At 38.6% G+C, this 21799-nt stretch overlaps 1 protein-coding gene across 1 annotated transcript; it reads left to right on the plus strand.

Annotated features, from left to right (window-relative positions):
• Positions 1-5424: 5424 nt before the first annotated feature.
• On the plus strand, positions 5425-21035 carry EBAG9 (estrogen receptor binding site associated antigen 9). Its single transcript, XM_054708610.1, has 7 exons — positions 5425-5446; positions 9720-9817; positions 10046-10124; positions 10902-11060; positions 13586-13693; positions 17183-17274; positions 20504-21035. The coding sequence occupies exons 2-7, from the start codon at positions 9735-9737 to the stop codon at positions 20622-20624; spliced, it is 642 nt and encodes a 213-aa protein (XP_054564585.1). The 5' UTR covers positions 5425-5446; positions 9720-9734; the 3' UTR covers positions 20625-21035.
• The last annotated feature ends 764 nt before the right edge of the window (positions 21036-21799 follow it).

The raw sequence follows: 21799 nt of genomic DNA on the forward strand, positions 1-21799 counted from the left end.
TATCTGAAATTGTTGGAGGGTCATACTTTTCTTCCATGCTCATCAGTGGGTATTTTCAGCTTCCTGAGGATGGCATTAGCTGCAAGAAATGCCTAATCTCCAGTGAAAGAAACAGATGTAGTTCCCCAACTTCATCTTTCCAGAGAGTAGCTACAGACACACTGTGTAAGACAAAAAGGGACCTTCCATAAGGGTTGCAATCAGTACTTGAATATTTGTGGGCAGTGTGACCAGCTGCAAACCTCTTGCCTCCTTACTTGCTGGCCCTATCCACTACTCTATTGTGATCAGATGATTCTAAGATTAGAAAGCCCCTTATGAAAAAAACTGTTCTTCCATTAATTCTGTTTACCAATGACAAGCTGAGTTTATTAGAGAAGTTCCTTTAGGTTAAGGAACTTAACATGCTTAGCACAAACTGTGCCCATGGCAAGTGAGAATAAACTGTTTAAATGAATAAATGAGTAGGCAGCATAATGAAACTTTTCCTCTGCCAGATTTTTTTAAGATAAAGGCCTCCTTCCAAAATATTACAGAAATTGCACTTTATCCTGATTTACTGACTTAACATTTCAAATAACGTGTACTATAAAATTCACACCCGGTGATAGACCAACTAGTTATGGTTACTATGGTAATGGGCTCAGTGCCTATGAGCAGAAAAAATTAATTCCTTTGGGGCAAGTTATTTATGAGTGTGTCTGGCTACATGGCAAAGTATTTTCCTATAGAGTAATTTATGTATTTAGGCAGATGATTCCTTATATATATAAGTTCTCCCTAGGAAGAGAGAATATAACATATTAAGTTTTTTATGCTGAGAATTTCTATATTTAATTTTCAATTGTAAAGGATTTAATTTCAAATAAAAACACAGCAAGATATATTTCATGATGAGGAGGCAAGTTAATTTTCACTGTATAAAATGTATAGTATATACAGACAAACACCTCTAACAAGAACTGCTGATTTGTCTGATATTTTAAAGGGCCAGAGGTGGCCAGAGGGGCATCCAGGAGCAGCAGGTCGAAATGAAGAGTTTAAAAGCAACAATCAAGACTGGTATCCTCCCAAGTGAATTTGAATTTATGGACAATGGTAAATTTCTACTTTAAACAGGACCCTTACCATGAAGAAGACTGTGTTTTAAAAATATTTAAAGGAATCATACAGCAAAGGACCAAACCGATTTAGAGGAAGGGGGAAAATATAAAATACTAGTTAGGACATCATTATGATAATCCTGGTGTGCTAAAATGATGGACACTGAGAAGAAAAAAATGGATGAAACTTGGCAACACATACTGTTTATGGGGAAAATATCCCATGAGTAGTGAAAAAGCAGGGAGAGGGAGGGGTAGGGCTATATAGGTGCTTTCCTTCTAACAGCTGCTTTCCCCCTCTTGTCTTTCAGGCAAAGGGGCAAAGGGTTGGGGACATGTACTCAGATCATAGCTTAAAAGTTTAGTGTTCCCTCCTCTTTTCCCTTTTTTAATGTGTTACTAACAAACATGTCTATTTCTGGCTGCTGATGAGAAATATTCACCTCTGTTTTTCCTGTAGCTAAAATTATATTCTACTGGACTTGAAGATGATAAACATGTATGCCTGAAAGCTCTCATCAATGTTATTGCTTTGTTTCCACTCCATTTCCACATATATTATGCCACTTATTTGTAAAATAAATCCACAAGGCTAGAATTAGTAACCAGATTTTGCAGATGAGAAAACAGACTCAGGTTTGGAAGGTAAAAGCCACAATGTCTACCATACTGTAGTTGAATGGATTAGGCTTCCATTGTTGGTTTGCGTTGTTCTATTTTAAAGTTTCCAGCTCACATACAAGATAGATCGTTTTATATTGATTGTATGCATCTCAACACATTTATCCTTAGAAATAATAAATGGGCTCAGATGACCAGACCTGCTCAGATTATCCACTTAACTCATAGTATAGCTGAACTATATTAGAGCTCTAACAACAATGTGGACATTAGCCAAGTGGTAATGACATTGCTGAACTTCACTACTGGAACATAGATGCGAATGGTTTACCCCCTCTTGTTACTTGAACTCATTTCTAGTAAAAGACATCCATTACTTTCCTTCATGCCTATTCAGGCCTCTTCTGAAGGGAATTGGTTAACTGTTAATTGTTCTTATCTTGGGTGTGTCTGTATTTAGCAATAAAAATTATTAATAATTGAACATATGTGGTAGTAATATTATGATGAAAAATATTTATTTGAATGCTTCATAGAAGTTAATTTTCCTTTTAGTAGAAAATAAAAATGTTTTTTCAGACTTTATTTTCCTATTAAGCAACTGACCTTATTAAATGGTGATAATATTAAAAATAAATTATAATTTTCCAGAATATTAAAATGCATTATATTGAAAGAAAGCAAAATTCTCTAGACTAAAAAGATCAATAAAACAAGCCATTAAAATTATCATCAGATAATCCTTTGTTTTCAAATGTATCTGTTCAAAACTGTTACTGGATGAGCTGCAAGGCTTTGTTTTGCTTGATCATGAAATGAACGTGACTTTATGATCTGTATTCAACTGTGAACAGCTGCTCATTAATAAAAAGCCTTTAATGTCCAAGTTAGAACAGCAGGTCTAAAACTGTGCGTTAGGGGAAAACCATCCCTTTAGTGAAAAGCCAGGGAACTGGGGTGGGGGAGATCTGGAAGCACTGGGCTGTGTTTGCAAGGCCTGCCCTACCTCCTGGGAAGAGATGGGAGGTCAGTTGACAGGGCGGTACTAAGGCCCAGCTGGAGAACTCAGAACAAGGAAGCCTATACAGGCTTTGAACTGGGAGAGTAAGTGGTGGCTTGGAAGCTGATAGAATGAATAAATCAAGACTAAATAAATCAAAGCTGGCCATTGGGGATTGGGTAGAGGCCAATCATAAGCCTTTACGTGGGCCACATGATCTTGACACAGAGCAGGTAGAATTAACTATACCCCATGAAGTAGGGGCAATCCAGCAGTAAATCTTTATTCCATCAGCTTCTACCCCTTATTGGCCCCTCACTTGATATTTGGTAGTTCACCCTCACTCACCCCACCAAGCCTTGGTCAGAGTGTAGGACTTCAAATTTCACACTCCTAAGAGGTATTCCCAAAGCAAGATCCCAAATTATTGCCACCTGTAATCAATCCCCAATTAGCGGTTTACTATTCAACAACTAGAGTAAAAGATGATTTGAAAAGTCTTTTATAGGTATTTTAAAAGTAAATTTCAACTGTACAATCTTTAGCAAACTTTGGTTTATTATGTTGGGAAACAAGTTTTCACTAACTTTCTGAAAAAGTATATACTTTTTTATTTGATTCACTTGAAAATGGCACATTTAATAAAGAAAACAAGAATTGCCGAAACCGGTTTGGCTCAGTGTACAGAGCGTCAGTCTGCGGACTGGAAGGTCCCAGGTTCGATTCCGGTCAAGGGCATGTACATTGGTTGCGGGCACATCCCCCGGTGGGGGGTGTGCAGCAGGCAGCTGGTCGATGTCTCTCTCTCATTGATGTTTCTAGCTCTCTATCCCTCTCCCTTCCTCTCTGTGAAAAATCAATAAAATATATTTAAAAAAACAAAAACAAAAAAACCCCAAGAATTATAAAAAGAAGACAATATCATAGTATAATAAATAATTTGCAGCAAAGATATAAATTTCTAAGGAAAAACATTTTGAAAACATGTTTATGTCAGGATAGAGGGTATTTGGGATTATTGGAGGTCTGGGATCCACAATCACTTTGGAAATTCTGAATTATTGTTTGAAAATAGTAAGGTTAGTGCAGGTGTTTAAGGGACTGCTGAGGGTTTAGTGGACTCAGGGAAGCGTAATACTGGGAATGATGTAGAGTAGCAGTAATAGCAGTAGTAGAGGTAGTAACAGCTGTTACCTGTGAACGTTTGCTGTGTGCCAGGCTCTGCCCTTACAACTTTGCAAGCATTAGCCATTTCACGAAGTAGGAACTAATATGGCCATTTTAAATATGCTTTTATTGATTTTTAGAGAGAGGAAGGGGGAGGGAAAGAGAGAAACATCAATGTGAGAGAGAAACATAGATCCGTTGCCTCCAGTAAGCACCGGATGGGACCCAACCCTCAACCCGGGCATGTGCCCTGACCCGGAATGGACCCTGGCTGCCCCTGGGTGCACGGGCCCATGCTCAACCTACTGAGCCACACCAGCCAGGCTATTTTGGCCATCTTATTGCTATGGAAGCTTAAGTTTCTAGATGAAAATAACATCCAAAGTTACACAGAATCATTTCAGACCAGGAGTCATAAACATTCCCTTTCTTCTCCTTTTGGGAATAAACAAGTATTAATGGAAATGTGGTACAGATTGGGATGGGGTTGGGATGGTGGTTCCACCAAGTTAAGCGGGTAGGCGGGTGCAGGTCAGGATGACACAGGACAGGCAGCTGCTGTCCAAATGGGGGGGCAGAACAAGGAAAACAGCGGTTGGGGAACCATCTGCATGAACTGCTTTCAGCCTTGGACGATATAAACGTCTATCCTCCCTCACCAGCCGCTCTGCCAACAGTGGAGCAGTGAGTTTTCTGCGGGCTCCTTGCCCCACCATAGCAAAGACCCCGAGCCTTTTCATAGCAACGGGATAAAAAAGAAACAAAACTCAGGCTTCAAAGAGAGAACCGCAGAGCGAAAGGACACCCTAGTGTGGGACAATGGCTATAGACCAGGCTGCGTGCGGGGGAAGTGCCACTCTTTTTAACTCCCAGTTACAGGAAATTCAATCAAAAATTTCTTGGAGGAGTCTACATCCGAAATTAAAGAGCACGCTACGGAAGGCACGACCACGCGCAACGAGCCCGGGAGCTCCGCGACGGTGCAGCCCGCACGGCCAGCAACAGCCACCACGTCCCACCCCAGAGCCAGCCGCCGCCGCGCCTGAGGCCGCTCGCCCCGCCCCCCGGCGCCCATTGGCTGTCAGACCCGCAGCCTCTCGCCTATTGGGCCAGACGGGACGTGTGGCGGGGGGCGGAAGTGCGGGCCCGGAGAAAACCCAGAGGCCCCTTCCAGGAGGGCGTCGAGGGAGGAGCTGGGGGAGGGTTTCCCGAGGAGGAGGAGGAGGAGGAGGAGGGAGGAGGAGGCGGCGGCCATGGCAGCTGCGCGGCGGCAACGGCGCTTGCGGCGGAGCGCGCGCCCGGCTTTGAATGAGCGGGGCTGGGACTGAACCGGCGGAGCGCGAGCTCGAAGAGGCGACCGGCAGCGCGCGCGCGCGCCCGCGCCCTGCGTGTGTGTGTGCGCGCGCGCGGCCCGCGGCAGCTCGGAGCCTCCGCCGGGCGGGCGGGAGGGGGAGGGGCAGGTGAGTGTGTGCGGCTCGCGCGCGCCCGCGAGGGGCTTCCCTTCCCCGTCCCCGTCGGAACCCTGGCCTTCGGGGTGCCCTCTGCCCTTCTCTGGGTCAGCCCTCCTCTTCGCTCCGCACTCCGCGTCCTCCCACCTTCCTTACCGCCCCTCCCGCAGGTCTCCCCGTCCCCCCCCCAACTGCCATGCTGGGGTACTGTTTCCGGGTCAGGGTGGCCTGTGGGGTGAGGGAAGGGCGATTGGGAGTGGGCCCCGGGCGTGCAGCCCTCGCCATGCCGCGCTCACGCCTCGGCGATCGGCTCGCGGGGCGCCCTCCGGGAAACTCCCGAGACCCCCCCCCCCCGCCTCCCCTCCCCGCGGGGACATTTGCCGGTCCTTTCTGCCCTTTCTTTGCAGACCTTGCTCCTTTCCCAGGCAGATTTTCCCCAAAATCCAAGTCCCAGCCCACCTGCACCAACTTTGAGCAATTGAGAGCGTTTTCCCAGCCCGCCGTGCGCATGGCGTCGGGTTGCGTAACCTGGAAACGCTGTTATTTTTCTCCTCTGTAAAGTGGGGATGGTCTTGCTTATTTTTTTATTTTTTTTTTTTTACTAAATCAAGGAGGTCTTGCTTATTTGCCAGGCAATTTCAGGTGGGCCCTGTGACGTGGTAAAGCGTGTTCGTTAGGAAACTCCTTGCTCTCCAGTCCCTTTAGGAGAGCCTCCGTGGCGCCACGTCTTTGCGGGCCTGGCTTCAGCTGCCAGGTCTGGTTCCGTGTTGGGCTCGGACCCGCTTCTCACATGCTGTTTCCAGCTCCCCTTTCCTACTTGCCACTGCCAGACTTGGGTTTTTTGACATGTCAAGTGCATTTCCAGCAGAGTTTATCCTTGGAGCCTTGTGATATTCCTCAACCTACTTCAGAGAGTTGCAAACTTCATTGAGGATATTCTGTACTGGATCAAATCATATGGGTTTTTGTGGTTTTTTTTTCAAATGTTGGTATTAAAAACATTCGCAATGTATGACAGTTTTAGAAATACAGCTCTTGGTGAGTTGTTGACTCCAGCGTGTACCAGCCTAGATGGTGGCTTGACTTGTTTAATAAATTGTAATGCCGCGGCGACTGAAAGGGTCTCCCCAGTAGTTTGCATTGAATTACAGGGAGGAAAGATAATTTTAATCTTTCCATTTCTAATGCAAAATTCTTCTTTTAAAATTGTAGGTGAATCTTTTTTTCCCTTGACGTAGCTGAGGTGTCTGTCATGCCGTTTGATTTCCTAGAGATGTCATTTCTACAAAAGCCCTGAGGATTTGGTTGTTTTCATGGCTCTGAAACTTACTCTGCTTTATCTCAAGCTTTTGTATTTTCTTAGTAATTTTTAGTGACATCTTACGTTTAAATTTAGATGATATTAGCATATCTTAGTTCTAGAAAATACTTTGAAGCAACCAAAGTGCAAGTTAGCCTGACACCATGCTTATCAAGTTGGTGATGTAAAGACCATTTCAAAAAGCAAACTGAGGCAATGAGTATACCAGCAAAAATGAAAGGTTTCCCAAGTGGGATATGGTGTGGGAAGAGCCTGAGCTTTGGGTTCAGTCCCTCTAAATCCTGGGTGAGTGCATCTGAGCTTCACTTTCATCTGTTCTTAAGATTCCAGTGAGGTGATAGAACACACATTGTCCAGAACAGCGATATTCAAGAGGCACACTGGTCTCCTGCAAGGATTTTTAAAACATGCAATACCTGACTGTTTAGTCAGGGGCACTGACCTCATTTCTCTTAGATTGTCAAATTAAAAATGACAACAGCCAACACAATAGCTGTCTGGTGTGAGCGAATCAAAATTATACCTAATTTTTTTGTCACATTGGCCAAAAAAATATATTTTTTGGTGTGCTGCAGAATTTTATTAATTAGTTTATGTGTGCTGTGAGATAAAAAAAAAAGATTGAAAATCTCTGGTCTAGAACATGTTGAGTGCTCAAGGAATGTTAATTTCTTTCCATTCAACAAATATCTGAATCCCCTACTATGTGCTTGGCATTGGTTAAGACCTAAAATGCTAAACTAAGCAAGACTGATGGGGGCTCTGCCTCCTTCCCTTGAATTGTCACAAGCCTGTGACAGCTGAGCAGTGAACACAGTTTCTCAGTACAGGGTCAGTAGTATTCCCCATCATTCTTGGTAGAATCTGTTACATAGTAGGTGCTAAGTATAGCTTCAATGAATTGAATTGATTATATATCTTCAATGAATTGAATTGGAACATTAAGTAAATATGAGTCCCAAAGAATATTCCTGTCGGCAAATCAGTGTAATTGATAAAATCAAGTGTTGCTTGATAGTTAGCTTGATTGCATTTCCCCACTTAAGTGCAACTGGTTGGGAAATTTATCTTGGAAATTATGATATCACCAAATTTCTAAGAATGTTTATTGTTAGTGAGGTATTCTTGGCTTTTGAGTTAAATAGACCTAGGTTTGAATCAAAGTCATTGGGTATGGGAACATGGAAATATACTTACTCTCTGTGCTTCAGTTCTGTGAAATGAGAGCAATAATATCTATCTCATAAGATGATTTTATGAGTTAAGTGAGATAATATTAGATAGTGCTTGGCACACAGTACCTGGTCAGTGAATATTAGTTTCTCTCTCATTAATCACAAAAGCAAATGTTTTGCAGAATGAGAAAATTCTTAATTGCTAGTATTTCATATTGTGCTCATAATTGTTTCGAAGTTTTAATTTGTGATTGTTGCTAACATAAAAAATACACTTGATTGTAGATTCCATTGAATTTTCTACATATACACAGTTTTACTTCTTTCTTTCCAATCTGAATGCCTTTTATTTTATTTTCTTGTTTGATTGCACTGGCCAGAACTTGCACTACCATGTTGATTAGAAGTGATGAAAGCAGACATACTTGTGTTATTCATAGTCTTAGACAGGGTCATCACCTTGCCACTAATATTGTTGTGTGTCATTCAGTAAGTATTTTTCAAATCGAATGACTTCAGTGGTAATTAGAAATAAAATTTCCAGTTGTTTCATCAGAAAAAGTGCATCTATTATTGACAAAATATTCTCATCCTCACAATAGTTTCATGCCATTGTGGTCAGAAAAGATGCTTGATGTATCAGTTTTCTCAAATTACTTAAGTCTTGCTTTGTGGTCTAATATGTGATCTATTCTGGAAAATGTTCATGTACACTTGTGGTCTAATATATGATCAATTTTTGTGGTCTAATATACGATTTATTCTGGAAAATATTCCAGGTACACTGTAAAAAAATGTGTTATGCAATTTTTGATGAATTGTTCAACATATGCCTATTAAGTCACTTTGGTCTAATTTTCTGTATGGATGAACTATTGATGTGAATAAAGTATTAAAATCCCCTATTATTATATTACTGTGGATGTCTCCCTTGTGACCATTAATAATTGCATATATTTCAGTGCTTCTATGTTGGGTGCATAGATATTTATTATTGTTATAGTCTTTTATTGTATTGGCCACTTTATAATTATGTAATATCTCTATTTGTCTTTTTTTACATTTTTTTTGTTTTAAAGTCTATTTTGTCTAATATGAGTATTGCTACCCCATCTTTCTTTTTATTTTCCGATGGAATATCTTTTTCCATTTCTTCACTTTCATTCTGTATGTCTTTCAGTTTGAAGTTAGTCTCTTGTTAGCAGCCACTCTGTCTTTATTGGAGCATTTAATCCATTTACATTTAAAGTAATTATTGATAAATATGTACTTATTGCCATTTTGTTATTTGGTTTTGATAGTTTTCTATACTTTTCATCTCTTGCTCTCTTCCCTTGTGGTTTGCTAGTTTGCTTTAGTGTTTCAGGGACACCCTGTTTTTCCTGCTTGATCCCATTGTTCAGGAAGCAAAAGGCTCAGGGCAGTGTAGCTGGGAACAGCTGTGGTGGTCTTGCAGGTAATCCAAATCCCAGGAATAGAGCTCCTTCCACCTATGAATGTGGAGGGAAACTTAAACAATGATGCTCCCTGCAGCTCCTGAAGGGTTCCCATGGCTTCCAAGCCTTCTCTATTTGGTATCTTCCTCTTGTTGTTCAGAGGCTGTTTGTTCAGCCCTCAGCTGTACAGGAGTCATTGTTGTCTATATATGTGTATATTTGGGAAGGGGTGAAGTGAGTTCAGTGTCCTCCACCGCCACCATCCTGGACCTCCCATGATTTATATTTTAATTTTAAATTTACTGTGCTATATTTGTGGTTTATAAAGAAAAGTAAAAAAAATGCCTGTTTTTCACAGCTTATAATAGGACTTTTAAGCTTGACTTCAGAGCAGAAATATAGCTTGTAAAATCAACTTAATGCATTTATTTTTGTGCATTTTCCACAGGTTTTGATTCCCATCATGGCTATCACACAGTTTCGGTTATTTAAAGTTTGTACCTGCTTAGCGACATTATTCTCATTCCTAAAGAGATTAATATGCAGGTAAATAAATTTTATGTTCAAATTAACCTGTTTATCTTCTTCCTAGTTAGATACCTTCATCTGATGCATGCTTTTCATTTTTATCTTAATGAACAACCCCTAATTATTAAGCTACCTAATTCTAAAATTGGCAAAGATCTTTTATAAGCCTTAAGTTACTGTCCATAGTGCTTTTACCTATGCTTGTTTTGATAGCTCTTGAAATAATTTTTTTCTCCTTTTTTTTAGATCTGGCAGAGGACGGAAATTAAGTGGAGACCAAATAACTTTGCCAACTACAGTTGATTATTCATCAGTTCCAAAACAGGTAAATTTTTTTCAAAAGGTTGAATCAATGTTTTGGAACCATATTTTCAAACTGGATTTCAGACCATTTAGTATGTCATGAAATTAATTCAGATTTTTTGTTGTTACAAATTTTGATTCTAAAGTTTTTACTTGGTTCTTTATTTTATTTCCTATTGTTTGGCTGAGATTTTCTATTTTTTTTATTGGTTTCAAGAGTGTTTGTGGTTTGTGGTTGCTTGTTGGACCACTTTTATAATAGTTAGTTTAAAGTCTTAGTCAACATTTATATCACCTTGGGATTGGTGTCTGTTGATTGACTTTTCCCATGTGAGTTGAGATTTGTTGATTTTTGTGTGCTGAATAATTTTGGGTTATTTCATTGACATTTTGAATATGTTTGAGACTCTTACCTTATTTAAATACTATTAAGAATGTTGATACTCTTTTTTTTTTTTTTTTTTGATACTCTTTATGTAATCAGGCAATCAACCTGATTAGGCTTAGGTTGTAAGTTCCAATCCTCCTTTTGTGGACTATAGTTCTAATGTCAGTTCAGTTTTCAAAGTATTTGCTTTTGTTTTGTTTTAATGGATATAAGAATGTCTAACTCAGAGTAAAAGTATTTTTTTTAACTTTTGATGTAGTTTTGGTATGTGAAATAAAATTTATATTTTCCTGTTGGTCAAAAAAGTTTGAAACTTAATATTTTAGCAAGCCCATTTTTCTAATAAACAATGAATGAAATGTCAGTTAGGTTCTCCCTATATGGCTGACAGTATTGATCGATTAAATTTAGACAGATGTTGAAGAGTGGACTTCCTGGGATGAAGATGCTCCCACAAGTATAAAGATTGAAGGAGGGAATGGGAATGTGGCAACACAACAAAATGCTTTGGAACAACTGGAACCTGACTATTTTAAGGACATGACACCAACTATAAGGAAAACTCAGAAAGTAAGTTAAAGATTTGTGTTTTTAGCAATTAAACTATGAAACTGCTTTTCATATTCCCATAGTTAAAATTAGACAGTATAACTAGTACTGTTAGAAAACTTATTTCTGATTATTAATTTGTGGTCTGTCATGTTAAAGGTGAAAGTTTATATATTCAAGTAACCTAGACACAGATCTAGTAATTTGTACACCTTTAAAAATTATATCTAGACAAATTCTGCTGTATATCCCAGAATTTGTAGAGACTAAGTAAAGTAAAATACAATTCTAACCTTAAAAGTGTACGCAATTTAGTGATGTCTATAAACTAAGTGCTTTCTGTTGTTTGTAACCATTATAAAACTGAGGCAAGGCTCTGAGAACTTAGAGTAATTTTAGTTTTGTGTTAGTCATCCATACTTTATTTAATCCCTTTTGAGTTGAATATGGATGATCACTTAAAGATATACAAAATTATTAAAAAAAAGAACAAAGGCTGAGTATTTTTCTTTTTTTTAATCAAGTAGTACATATACTTAAAAAAATTTTTTTAAAATCATATATTACAAAAGAGCTTACTTTGAAAAGCAAAGAACTTCTGCCCCATCACTTTTCATAGGCAGTTCTACTTTCCAGAAGCAGCCACTCATACATAATTTTCTGTTTAGGCTTCTAGTGTTTTTCATTATATTTATATATCTCTATCATCTATCTTGCTTAAATTGCTGTGCCTTGATTTACCATTCACAAACATTGTCTATTGATTTTATACTATGGTAAATGACGGTTTATTTCATATTACCCTTACCCTTCTTTCCCCTCTTTCAAATTTTATGTTACTAGAGGCCCGGTGCATGAAATTCGTGCACGGGGAGGGGGGGTGTCCCTCAGCCCAGCCTATACCCTCTCCAATCTGGGACCCCTCAAGGGATGTCCCACTGCCCGTTTAGGCCTGATCCACTGGACTGCTGGCTCCCAACTGCTCCCCTGCCTGCCTTCCTCATTTCCCCTAACTGCTTCTGCCTGCCAGCCTGATCACCTCCTAACCACTCCCATGCCAGCCTGATTGATGTCTAACTGCTCCCCTGCCAGCCTGTTTGCCCCCAACTTCCCTCCTCTGCCGGCCTGGTCACTCCTAACTGCCCTCCTCTGCAGGGTTGATCGCCTCCAACTGCCTTCCCTTGCAGGCCTGGTCCCTCCCAACTGCCCTCCCCTGCTGGCCATCTTGTGTCCACTTGGGGGCAGGATTTTTGACCACATGGGGGCAGCTATCTTGATCTTGTGTGTTGGAGTGATGGTCAATCTGCATATTACTCTTTTATTAGATAGTATAGAGGCCTGGTGCACGGGTGGGGGCCAGCTGGTTTGCCCTGAAGGGTGTCCTGGATCAGGGTGGGGTTCCCTTGGGGCGTGGAGAGGCCTGGGCGAGGGGCCTGTGGTGGTTTGCAGGCCAGCCACGCCCCTGGAGACCCAAGCAGAGGCCCTGGTATCTGGAATTTATTTACCTTCTACAATTGAAACTTTGTATCCTTGAGTGGAGGCCTGGGCCCCCGGAGTGTGTGGAAAGGTTGGCTTCCTCTGTTGCCAGGGAAACCCAAGCCTCCCTTCTGGTAGCCATCTTGGTTGGGGTTAATTTGCATACTCACCCTGATTGGTTGGTGGGTGTGGCTTGGCTGGTGGGCATGGCTTATGTAGCGGAGTGATGGTTAATTTGCATATTACTCTCTTATTAGAGAGGAAGATTATTCCAATATACCTCACCAGTTACTCTGCTATTTAAAAAACACACACACCTAAACTTTCAATTCTTGTTCAGTCAAGCATAGAAAATATTTTTTTATAAATATGCTTTATAAATGAGGAACTTATTTGTTCCACATTTCTCTGTTAGAGTTTTTCACCCTCTTCTACCTTTCATCTAGTTTCAGCTATTGTTTATATTTTCAAGGCTGATAACATTTACATGCTGTAATCATAATTGTTTTTGTTGAGTTATCTAAATGTCTCAGTGCTGAAAAGCATTAAGTTATGTATTTTTCAAGGAGTTTAAGTGAGTTTCTTAGTATTTTGGAAGTATATTGCTGCTCTTAATAGTAACCCGATATATTACAATAGTACTCTAATAAATTAATTAGAATGAAAATGCTTTTAAGTTACAAAGGTAATACTACTGGCTTGAAAAAGTTAATGTATTTATAGATATCTACATGCATAGAGAGCTGGTTATACTTTAATAGGATATAGCTTTTTAAGTGCCTAATAACATTTTGGGAACCAGAGGTCTAAGAAAGAAAGCAGGGAAAGAGAAAGGAGGAAGAGGAAAATGTTTTATTACTTTTCTCACTATGCAACTGATTTGTGTGACAACTAAGAATTTCGGTACTTTTTATAGACTAAAATTTTTTTATGTTGTAAATTTTAAAAGAAGAAAGGTAGAACATATTTAAAATAATTATAAAATGCTTGGTTAGTTTTAATTATTTTGTCTATTTTTATGTAGTGATGTATAAAATATTCCTATAATTCTATTTCAATTAATCTTTCAGATCATTATTAAGAAGAGAGAACCATTAAATTTTGGCGTTCCAGATGGTAGCACAGGTTTCTCTAGTAGATTAGCAGCTACGCAAGATATGCCATTTATTCATCAATCAGTAAGTATGTTAATGGTATCTAAGCAAGGATTGTTTTGATTCTGTTTTCTTTAAAGAAGAAGAAAAACAATCAAAATGAATTGAATATAGTATTTGGATTTCTGTACTTTGAAACATGTTTGTCAGATTGAGAGAGGCTAATCTGGAGTTTTACTATTCCTGTTCTTTATGAGATTGTAAATTACATCAGATACTAACATCAGAGTCCCATTGTGTACATGAAAGATAGAAACAAAATGTCATTTAAAAATACGACCTTTAAGGAGATTACCACTAAAATTTAACCATGACAGCAGGTTATTTTTAAGTGAGTTGTGAATTGTTTCCCTAATAGATTTTATTTATCTTTAAAGTATGATTTGACTTTAAATGTGTTTGACTTAAATGCAATACCTTTAAGGGCAAAAGTAGTGAGGAAAGTATATAACTGCAGTTCTCAACCTTAGAAATGTATCGGAATCACCTTTGAACTTTAAAAACACCAAGGTCCAGACCTAAGCTTAAACATGCTTTGATAGATTATTGATTAGTAATTTTTAATTGATTATATGCATCACCTGTTGTTGTAGAACAACCCCACAGGGAGTGGCTTAAAACAACAGTGAACATTTTTCTTCTCATACAGCTTACGTGGGTCAGGAATCCAGGGGAGACTAAACTGGGTGGTTCTGGCTCATGGTTTCTAATAAGTTTCCAGACAAGTCATTAGCTGGGGCTGTAGTCATCTGAAGGCTCGCCTGGGATTGGAGAATTCATTTCAAAGGTGGTTCACTTGCATGCCCTAAAAATTAATGTTGGTTGGTTTCACAAAGCCTCAAATCCTTGCAGTGGACCTCTCCATAGGGCTGCTTGAGTTTTCTTATGACATACTGCTGACTTTCCCAGAACAAGTGATCCCTGAGAACAAGAGAGCATGTAGGGGTGAAGCCACAATGCCTGTTTATGACTTAGCTCTATAAGTGACACACCGTCAACTCCACATTATTTTATTCATTAGGAGCTACCAGTAGTTACTAAATCCAGCCCACATGCAAGGGGAGAAGAACTAAGTGCCATCTCTTGAAAGAAGGAGTATCAAAAAATTTGCAGACATAGTTTTAAACCACTACATCTGTCTGTCTGTTCATCTGTCATATTTGTTTAAACTACACAGATGCTTCTGAGGTCTCTGTCCAGGGGTCCCATGTTTATATAAGTTTTTTATTCAGTGATCAAACACTATTTTTACTAATGCCAGATGTTATGCTACTAGTAAGTGCTAGTAATGTCGTGGAAAGTAAGCAAAACAGGCAGGTCCTTGCCTCAGAAGAATGCATTCTCATGGGGAAGGTACAATGGTAAATAAATGATCACACACATAATAAATACTACAAACTTAGATAACTCTTATGCAGGTACATGATCATATGATAGCGCAATAGCACCATAGATATTTCTCTAAAAGAGCATAACACCAGAATGTGCAATTTTTTATTTTCTATTTCTAAATTATAAATATTCATATATGTATGCTCCATATTGGTAAAGTTGTTCAGACCTCTTCAGTGAATTAGTACACGTATGCCACCTAACAGTAATTATATTATAACATAATTATAGCTCATTATAAAGTTATAAATATATAACTGCTTAAAGAGTTGGGAAGGGGTAAAAAGGGTAGGTAGAAATTATCTCCAATGCTTTTCCTCCCAAGCAGACAAAATAAGGGGCATTGCCTAGGACAGTGGTCAGCAAACTCATTAGTCAACAGAGCCAAGTATCAACAGTACAACGATTAAAATTTCTTTTGAGAGCCAAATTTTTTAAACTTAAGCTTCTTCTAACGCCACTTCTTCAAAATAGACTCGCCCAGGCTGTGGTGTTTTGTGGAAGAGCCACACTCAAGGGGCCAAAGAGCCGCATGTGGCTCGTGAGCCGTGGTTTGTTGACCACTGGCCTAGGAGAGAATGGTAGAAGACTCCTGTACTTTGTTCACTACAACAAAAATGTTTTATCACCCATTCCACAAATAAGCTTCTTCTTTTAAATTGCACATTCTATATTTTTTGGGGGAGGGGGGAAGGAGCTTACCATTTGTATTGTTGTGGTAGCTCTTTTTTATACTAACGATATTAACTTTTTCTGACATCTTTTACAATATTTCAGCTTTATATTTTGGGTTGGATGTTTTTGATATATTTAAGTTTTATGTAGCAAATCTATCTTATCTTTTACAATTATTTCTTTTTTACTTAGAAGGCAATCTCTACTAAAGGATCAGATATCACTCCTTTTTGTAGTCTTAGTAGTTTCACTATTTTTATATCTAAATGTTATATACAGTAAAAGTAAAAAACCTCAGTGGAAAAATGGATAAATTTACAAATAAAATAGATGTAACCTAACAACATGAAGAAAAATAGATCTTACTGGTTCTCAAATTCAGAGTAAAATAATAAGACACCATATTTAGATGTTAAAGCAAAGATAGAAAAAATAATTGCCAGTATTGACAAAGGTACAAGGAAACGATCTTTTACCTACTGCTGTTGGGAGGATAAGTTGGTATAACTTTTCAAGAAAATCATTGTATTTTGCTTCAGTGGCTTTAAAAATAGTTTCTTTGATTTAGCAGTTCTACTTTTTAGAAATTTATATTAAAGAGATAATTAGAAATAATTTAAAAAATTTTAATAGGATATTACATTTATGGGTAGGAGGAGAAAATTTAACATCTTTTCATTTTTAGGTGTAAGTGCTGAAAAAGAGAACATAATAAATTTGTTCACAGATTGGTTCTAGTTATTTTATGCACATAATCACTTCCATACCTTACTAGAAACATTCCAGAATGAGCATTTTCTTTGGTCTGTGGAAGAAAAAAGCGAACTTTTAGAATCTGGGCTGGGAAACAGTGGCCAGCCTGATGGTAATTAGGACAGGAAAAGATGCACAATATGGAAGCACTCCAGTAAAGAGTAGATTTTGCCCGATTCCTCATTTTGCCTGAGACCCTGACAGTAAGTGTCACTGAGAAATCTATACACTTCTGCTGAAGTGAAGATGACTGTGCTAGTTTGAAACCTGGTTTTTCACTTCGTCTCCAGCACAGAGTTGTCCAGTCAGGCATCTCTAATTCAGTCTTCTCTCTCTGCCACCCTGACCCCGACCCCTTCCTCTTACTGAAAAGAGAAACAGAATTGGTTTATTCTTGTCCATTCCAAACTATAGTGGGCAAAAAAGAAAAGTTAGGTTAAAGGAGTATTCTTTAAAACAAAGGTGGAAAAAAGCTGGACTTGCCTGGACTGGTGAGTGCTGAAAGTCAGGAACCCCTCAGTTGCAGGCAATCCAGAGCCAAATCATTTGGGCTTTGTGTAGGACATGGTATGGACCTGGAGCAGATACAGGGGAATGACAAGGTCTGGATTATATTTTAAAAGATGCTCTTGTTGACTGCTGAGGGGAGTAAGTATGGCTCTTTATTATTATAGTTTTGTTTTCTTATTGTAGCCTGAATTAGGTGACTTGGATACCTGGCAGGAAAATACCAATGCCTGGGAAGAAGAGGAAGATGCAGCCTGGCAAGCAGAAGAAGTTCTGAGGTATCTGAGTAATGTTTACATTGCAACTTGAGTAGAAGGACTAGATTTGTTCATGTTACACTTGCGGTCAAGAAAGCTTATTCTGCCAAATGGTACATTTTTCTTCATTCTCATTTGAACCTTATATAATATGGATTTTTTTTTTTAATTTCAGACCATGCATGCTATTTTATGTTGTTAAAACCTCACAAACCAATAATGTATAGTATTACAGAAGCAAATTAATAATTTTATTAATGGCAAATAAGATCTTTTAGATATATACACTATATTGCACTGCATACTTTATACTTTATTCCCTGTAAAATGTACTTACCTCTTGAAATGTCCTACTATGGAATGTGAGTCACCACTATGTCACTGAGAAATCTATAAATTCTTCTGTTGAAGTGAAGATGACTGCTCGTGTGAAACTTGGTTTTTCACTATGTATTCCTCCAGGTCAGAAATTATACCTTTCTTTTTGTTTCCCCATGGTCTATCATAGTGCATAGCCCCTCCAATATGAATTAAAATAATTTATATAGCATTCTACATTTGTATGTGTATCTGAATTGATACATTCGAAGTCCTATGAGGTAGATAATGTAAGTCAGGTACAGCCCATTCTACAGAAAAGAAAATATGCTGGAGGGTTTCAGGTTTATTTTTGTTGGTTGGTATGTTCTTATTTCTTTGTTCTTATGAGTAATAAACTTAATTCTTGCTATCTGGATTAGCTCAAAGAGTAAAAATAAAATTTGCTTGAGAGTTTCTGACTATCATCACTGATGAAAACCCAGCTATTTAAATGTATCTAAATTATGTTTGCATCTTGAAAGATGATATAATAAAATACAGCTACTTTATTTTAAAATATTGCTTTTATAATAGGGATAGAAAATGAATTGCCCTTTATCTGACTATTTTAACAAAAAAAACTGATTTCATTTTTGTATACTTGCTTGTCTTTATCAGTAAATTACTATTACCTTGTACAACCAGCAGAGGGTGCAGTTAAGTAACTGGAAGTCATGACTGACTTTCTTTTTTGGTCTTGTCCTTGTTTTCAGGGCCCCCCCCCCCCCGCCCCCAACATACACACACACACACACTAAGGGGTCCATTTAAAAGTTAGTAAAATTATGAGAGTTTTAAATATATAGTTCCTATTTGACAGTTATTCAGTACAAAGGAAATATTTTTAAAATTTCACATGCCATCATTTATATTGTATGGATTATCCAAAAAGATAAACCATTTATTTTTTTACTCTTTTTTGGATAAATCATAGATATTGAATTCTGAGTATTTTAGAACATATTTGGGATTTTACTAACCACAAGGATAAAGGAAAGCGCTGTTTATTTTGAACCCAGCAATCCTAATGACAGCACTGTAAAGCACACGAATTCACAAATATCTGAACATTCACTGTACAAAACCTTCTCTTTCCCACACTATCCTCTTGTACCCTGAATGAAACAAGACCAAAAAAACAAACTTGGTGTTTCACATGATACCACATCTTCGTCAGTAAGAAGACATGCTTCGTGCTGCAAAGTTGCTTAAACTCTCACCACTACTATGATCAGTTTCATTAAGGAAGAAGACTGATGCTTTAGTAATTCCAGATGTGTATCAACAGAAAATATATTTTGTCTGCAGTAATCTCTAAGTTTCTTCTTGTGCCAGAAACATTAATTGTTGATGTTTATATTTTAGCTACTGACTAGGTCAAGGCTTGATTATCCTATTTGTTTGTAACATAGACAGCCTTTTATAATTCTTTCCCTATCTCCCTTTTTACCATGGGCATTTTGACTTTTTTAGTGCAAATTAACAGTTTTGCTTGAAAGTGGGAAGAGCTAGTGAAAACTAAAATTTTAAGAACTATTCTTTTAAAGCTAGTTAATTGGTGGTGATGGTAAAAAAGTTGCCTAAAACAAGTCTCTGCTTTCTTGAATTTTGGTCAGTTATAACTGCTTACTCCCAGTTGTAAGTAAAATTGAGATTTGTATATACATTTCACTCACTGTAGTCAGCTTGCTACTACATATATAGGTAATCTGCTCTAGATTTTTCCTTATATAACCTAGAGTGGTCTATGCCATGCCCAACTGTGCTACAGCTTTCTTTCTCAACCCTGCATGTTTCTTATTTTCTCATACCCGAAACTTTTAGATCTAGGACCAACTTCTGTTTCTCTCCTTTGGCCTATTGCATCACCCACTCCTACTCTCATGATGTGCAATAAGTAAACATCCTGCATGCTGCCCCTGTATTAGTAGATCTGATCAAATGTTAATCCTTAAGTAGAAGTCGTATCTGTGTTCTTGACATCCTTCACTGTTTTTTAAATCCTATCTAATAAAAGAGTAATATGCAAATTGACCATCACGCCAACACACAAGATGGCTGCCCCCATGTGGTCAAAGATGGCTGCCCCCATGTGGACACAAGATGGCCACCATAAGATGGCCAGCAGGGGAGGGCAATTGGGAGGGACCAGGCCTGCAAGGGAGGGCAGTTGTGGGCGATCAGGCCAGGAGGGGAGAGCAGTTGGGGGGGACCAGGCCTGCAAGGGAGGGCAGTTGGGGGTGATCAAGCCTGCAGGAGAGGGCAGTTAGGGGTTACCAGGCCAGCAGAGGAGGGAAGTTGGGGGCGACCGGGCCTGTAGGGAAGGGCAGTTGGGGGGTACCCAGGCCTGCAGGGGAGAGCAGTTTGGGGTGAACATGCCTGCATGGGAGGGCAGTTAGGGGCAATCAGGCTGACAGGGGAGCAGTTAGGCATCAATCAGGCTGTCAGGGGAGTGGTTAGGGGTGATAAGGCTGGCAGGCAGAATCGTTTAGGGGCAATCAGAAAGGCAGGCAGGCAAACAGTAGGGAGCCAGCAGTCCTGGATTGTGAGAGGGATGTCCGACCGCCCGTTTAGGCCCGATCCTATTGGGCAGTCGGACATCCCTTGAGGGGTCCCAGATTGGAGATGATGCAGGTTGGGCTGAGGGACACCCCCCCGCCCGTGCACGAATTTCGTGCACTGGGCCTCTAGTATTACAATAATGGGTGATTGAATCGTCAGTAGCAGCCTTTTCTGAGTGGTATATAAAAAAAGCAGTGAAAAGAATGGAGGCTTTTTACCTACATTTGATGCTGCTAAAAAGGCACTGCTATTTCTTTCTGGAACGTATTTGCCATTTTACCTGCGTGGTATTTTCTAAAAGTGAAAATGGGAATATGTTTCTTTTCAGGCAGCAGAAGATAGCAGACAGAGAAAAGAGAGCAGCGGAACAGCAGAGAAAGAAAATGGAAAAGGAGGCACAGCGGCTAATGAAAAAGGAGCAAAACAAAATTGGTGTGAAACTTTCATAACAAATGTTCTTCAAATGTCATAGTGCCAGTGGGAGAAATATGAAATCCACAACCCAACCAACATTTGTATGGATTTAAGAGTATTTCCCGAATACAACACACTGTTTGATTTAATGCATTCATCAGGCCATTCAGGACACTAGGATTCTGTCAAAGTACCTTGAACTTGTAGTGATTGAGACTCAAAAGAACAAAAAAGACTTATGAGACAATGTTTTCTTCAACAGGTTCCATTATAAGACAGTTGTTTGCTGTAAGCAAATTTTTACAAATGGAATATGCCAGTACCTCTTCAAGTTGGCGTTTCTAGCTGAATAAATGGGTGTACATAATTTTGTGTTGGAAAGAACTCTGTCGTCTATAATGTTCTTCATTGTGCATAATGATAAAATAAATAATTTTAAATATTCACTTGTTTCCATGATTACCCGACCTAAATCAGACAAACTTGCAGGGTTTTAACTTTTCTATTTCTGTTGTCAGAAGCTGGTGTTGGCATACATTTCCTCTAACTTGGACTGGCATTGTTTATCTTCAGTACAACATTAAAGAAATCAATGATTTTAGTTTTCAAGAAAACATTAAATGCAATTTTATTTATCAAAGATTTTTGTACATCATTTTCTTTTAGATGGTGTTATAATGTTATAAATATTTATAATTTATATTGCATGTATAAGCACATTGAAAATCAGATAAAATGGCAAACATTTGTTTTACATTATTATGACTGTGAGTTTTAAAAACTAATATCAGTAGTTTTTCCTTTTTATTGTAGATTTTTAAGATGTTATGGTCTCTTAAGAACCTTAAGTTCCTCCTCCCCAAAAGCATTCATTTACAAAACTCTTTAAAAGCATTCAGATGTCTGGCATAATGCAGATTACCTGTGTTAGCCACATTATTGATTTATTATATTATAAACCAAGATAGGAATAACAATGACTTTATTTTTGGGTGTCCACTAGCTCTAAAATAGTTTTGAGGAAATAAGATACATATTGTGTTCACAGGTAAAAAATGTAGATTTATTAGTTTAAAATCCCAATAATTTTTTTCTCCACAATTAAAAGACATCCAGCCTGATTTTCTAGGGCTTTTAGAATTTTTAAAGGTTTATACTTTCTGAAGAGTTGCTGCCCAAAATTAACATTTAGTGGATTTTTAAAATGTCA

The sequence above is a fragment of the Eptesicus fuscus genome, chromosome 19 (genome assembly GCF_027574615.1).
Source record: "Eptesicus fuscus isolate TK198812 chromosome 19, DD_ASM_mEF_20220401, whole genome shotgun sequence".
NCBI lineage: Eukaryota > Metazoa > Chordata > Mammalia > Chiroptera > Vespertilionidae > Eptesicus > Eptesicus fuscus.

Bases quoted from the DNA above. Each gene is read 5' to 3' on its own strand.
- EBAG9 (XM_054708610.1), top strand. From the start codon at position 9,735: ATGGCTATCACACAGTTTCGGTTATTTAAAGTTTGTACCTGCTTAGCG. The intron at 9,818-10,045 runs GTAAATAAATTT...CCTTTTTTTTAG, and splicing joins CTAAAGAGATTAATATGCAG to ATCTGGCAGAGGACGGAAAT. The intron at 11,061-13,585 runs GTAAGTTAAAGA...TTAATCTTTCAG, and splicing joins CTATAAGGAAAACTCAGAAA to ATCATTATTAAGAAGAGAGA.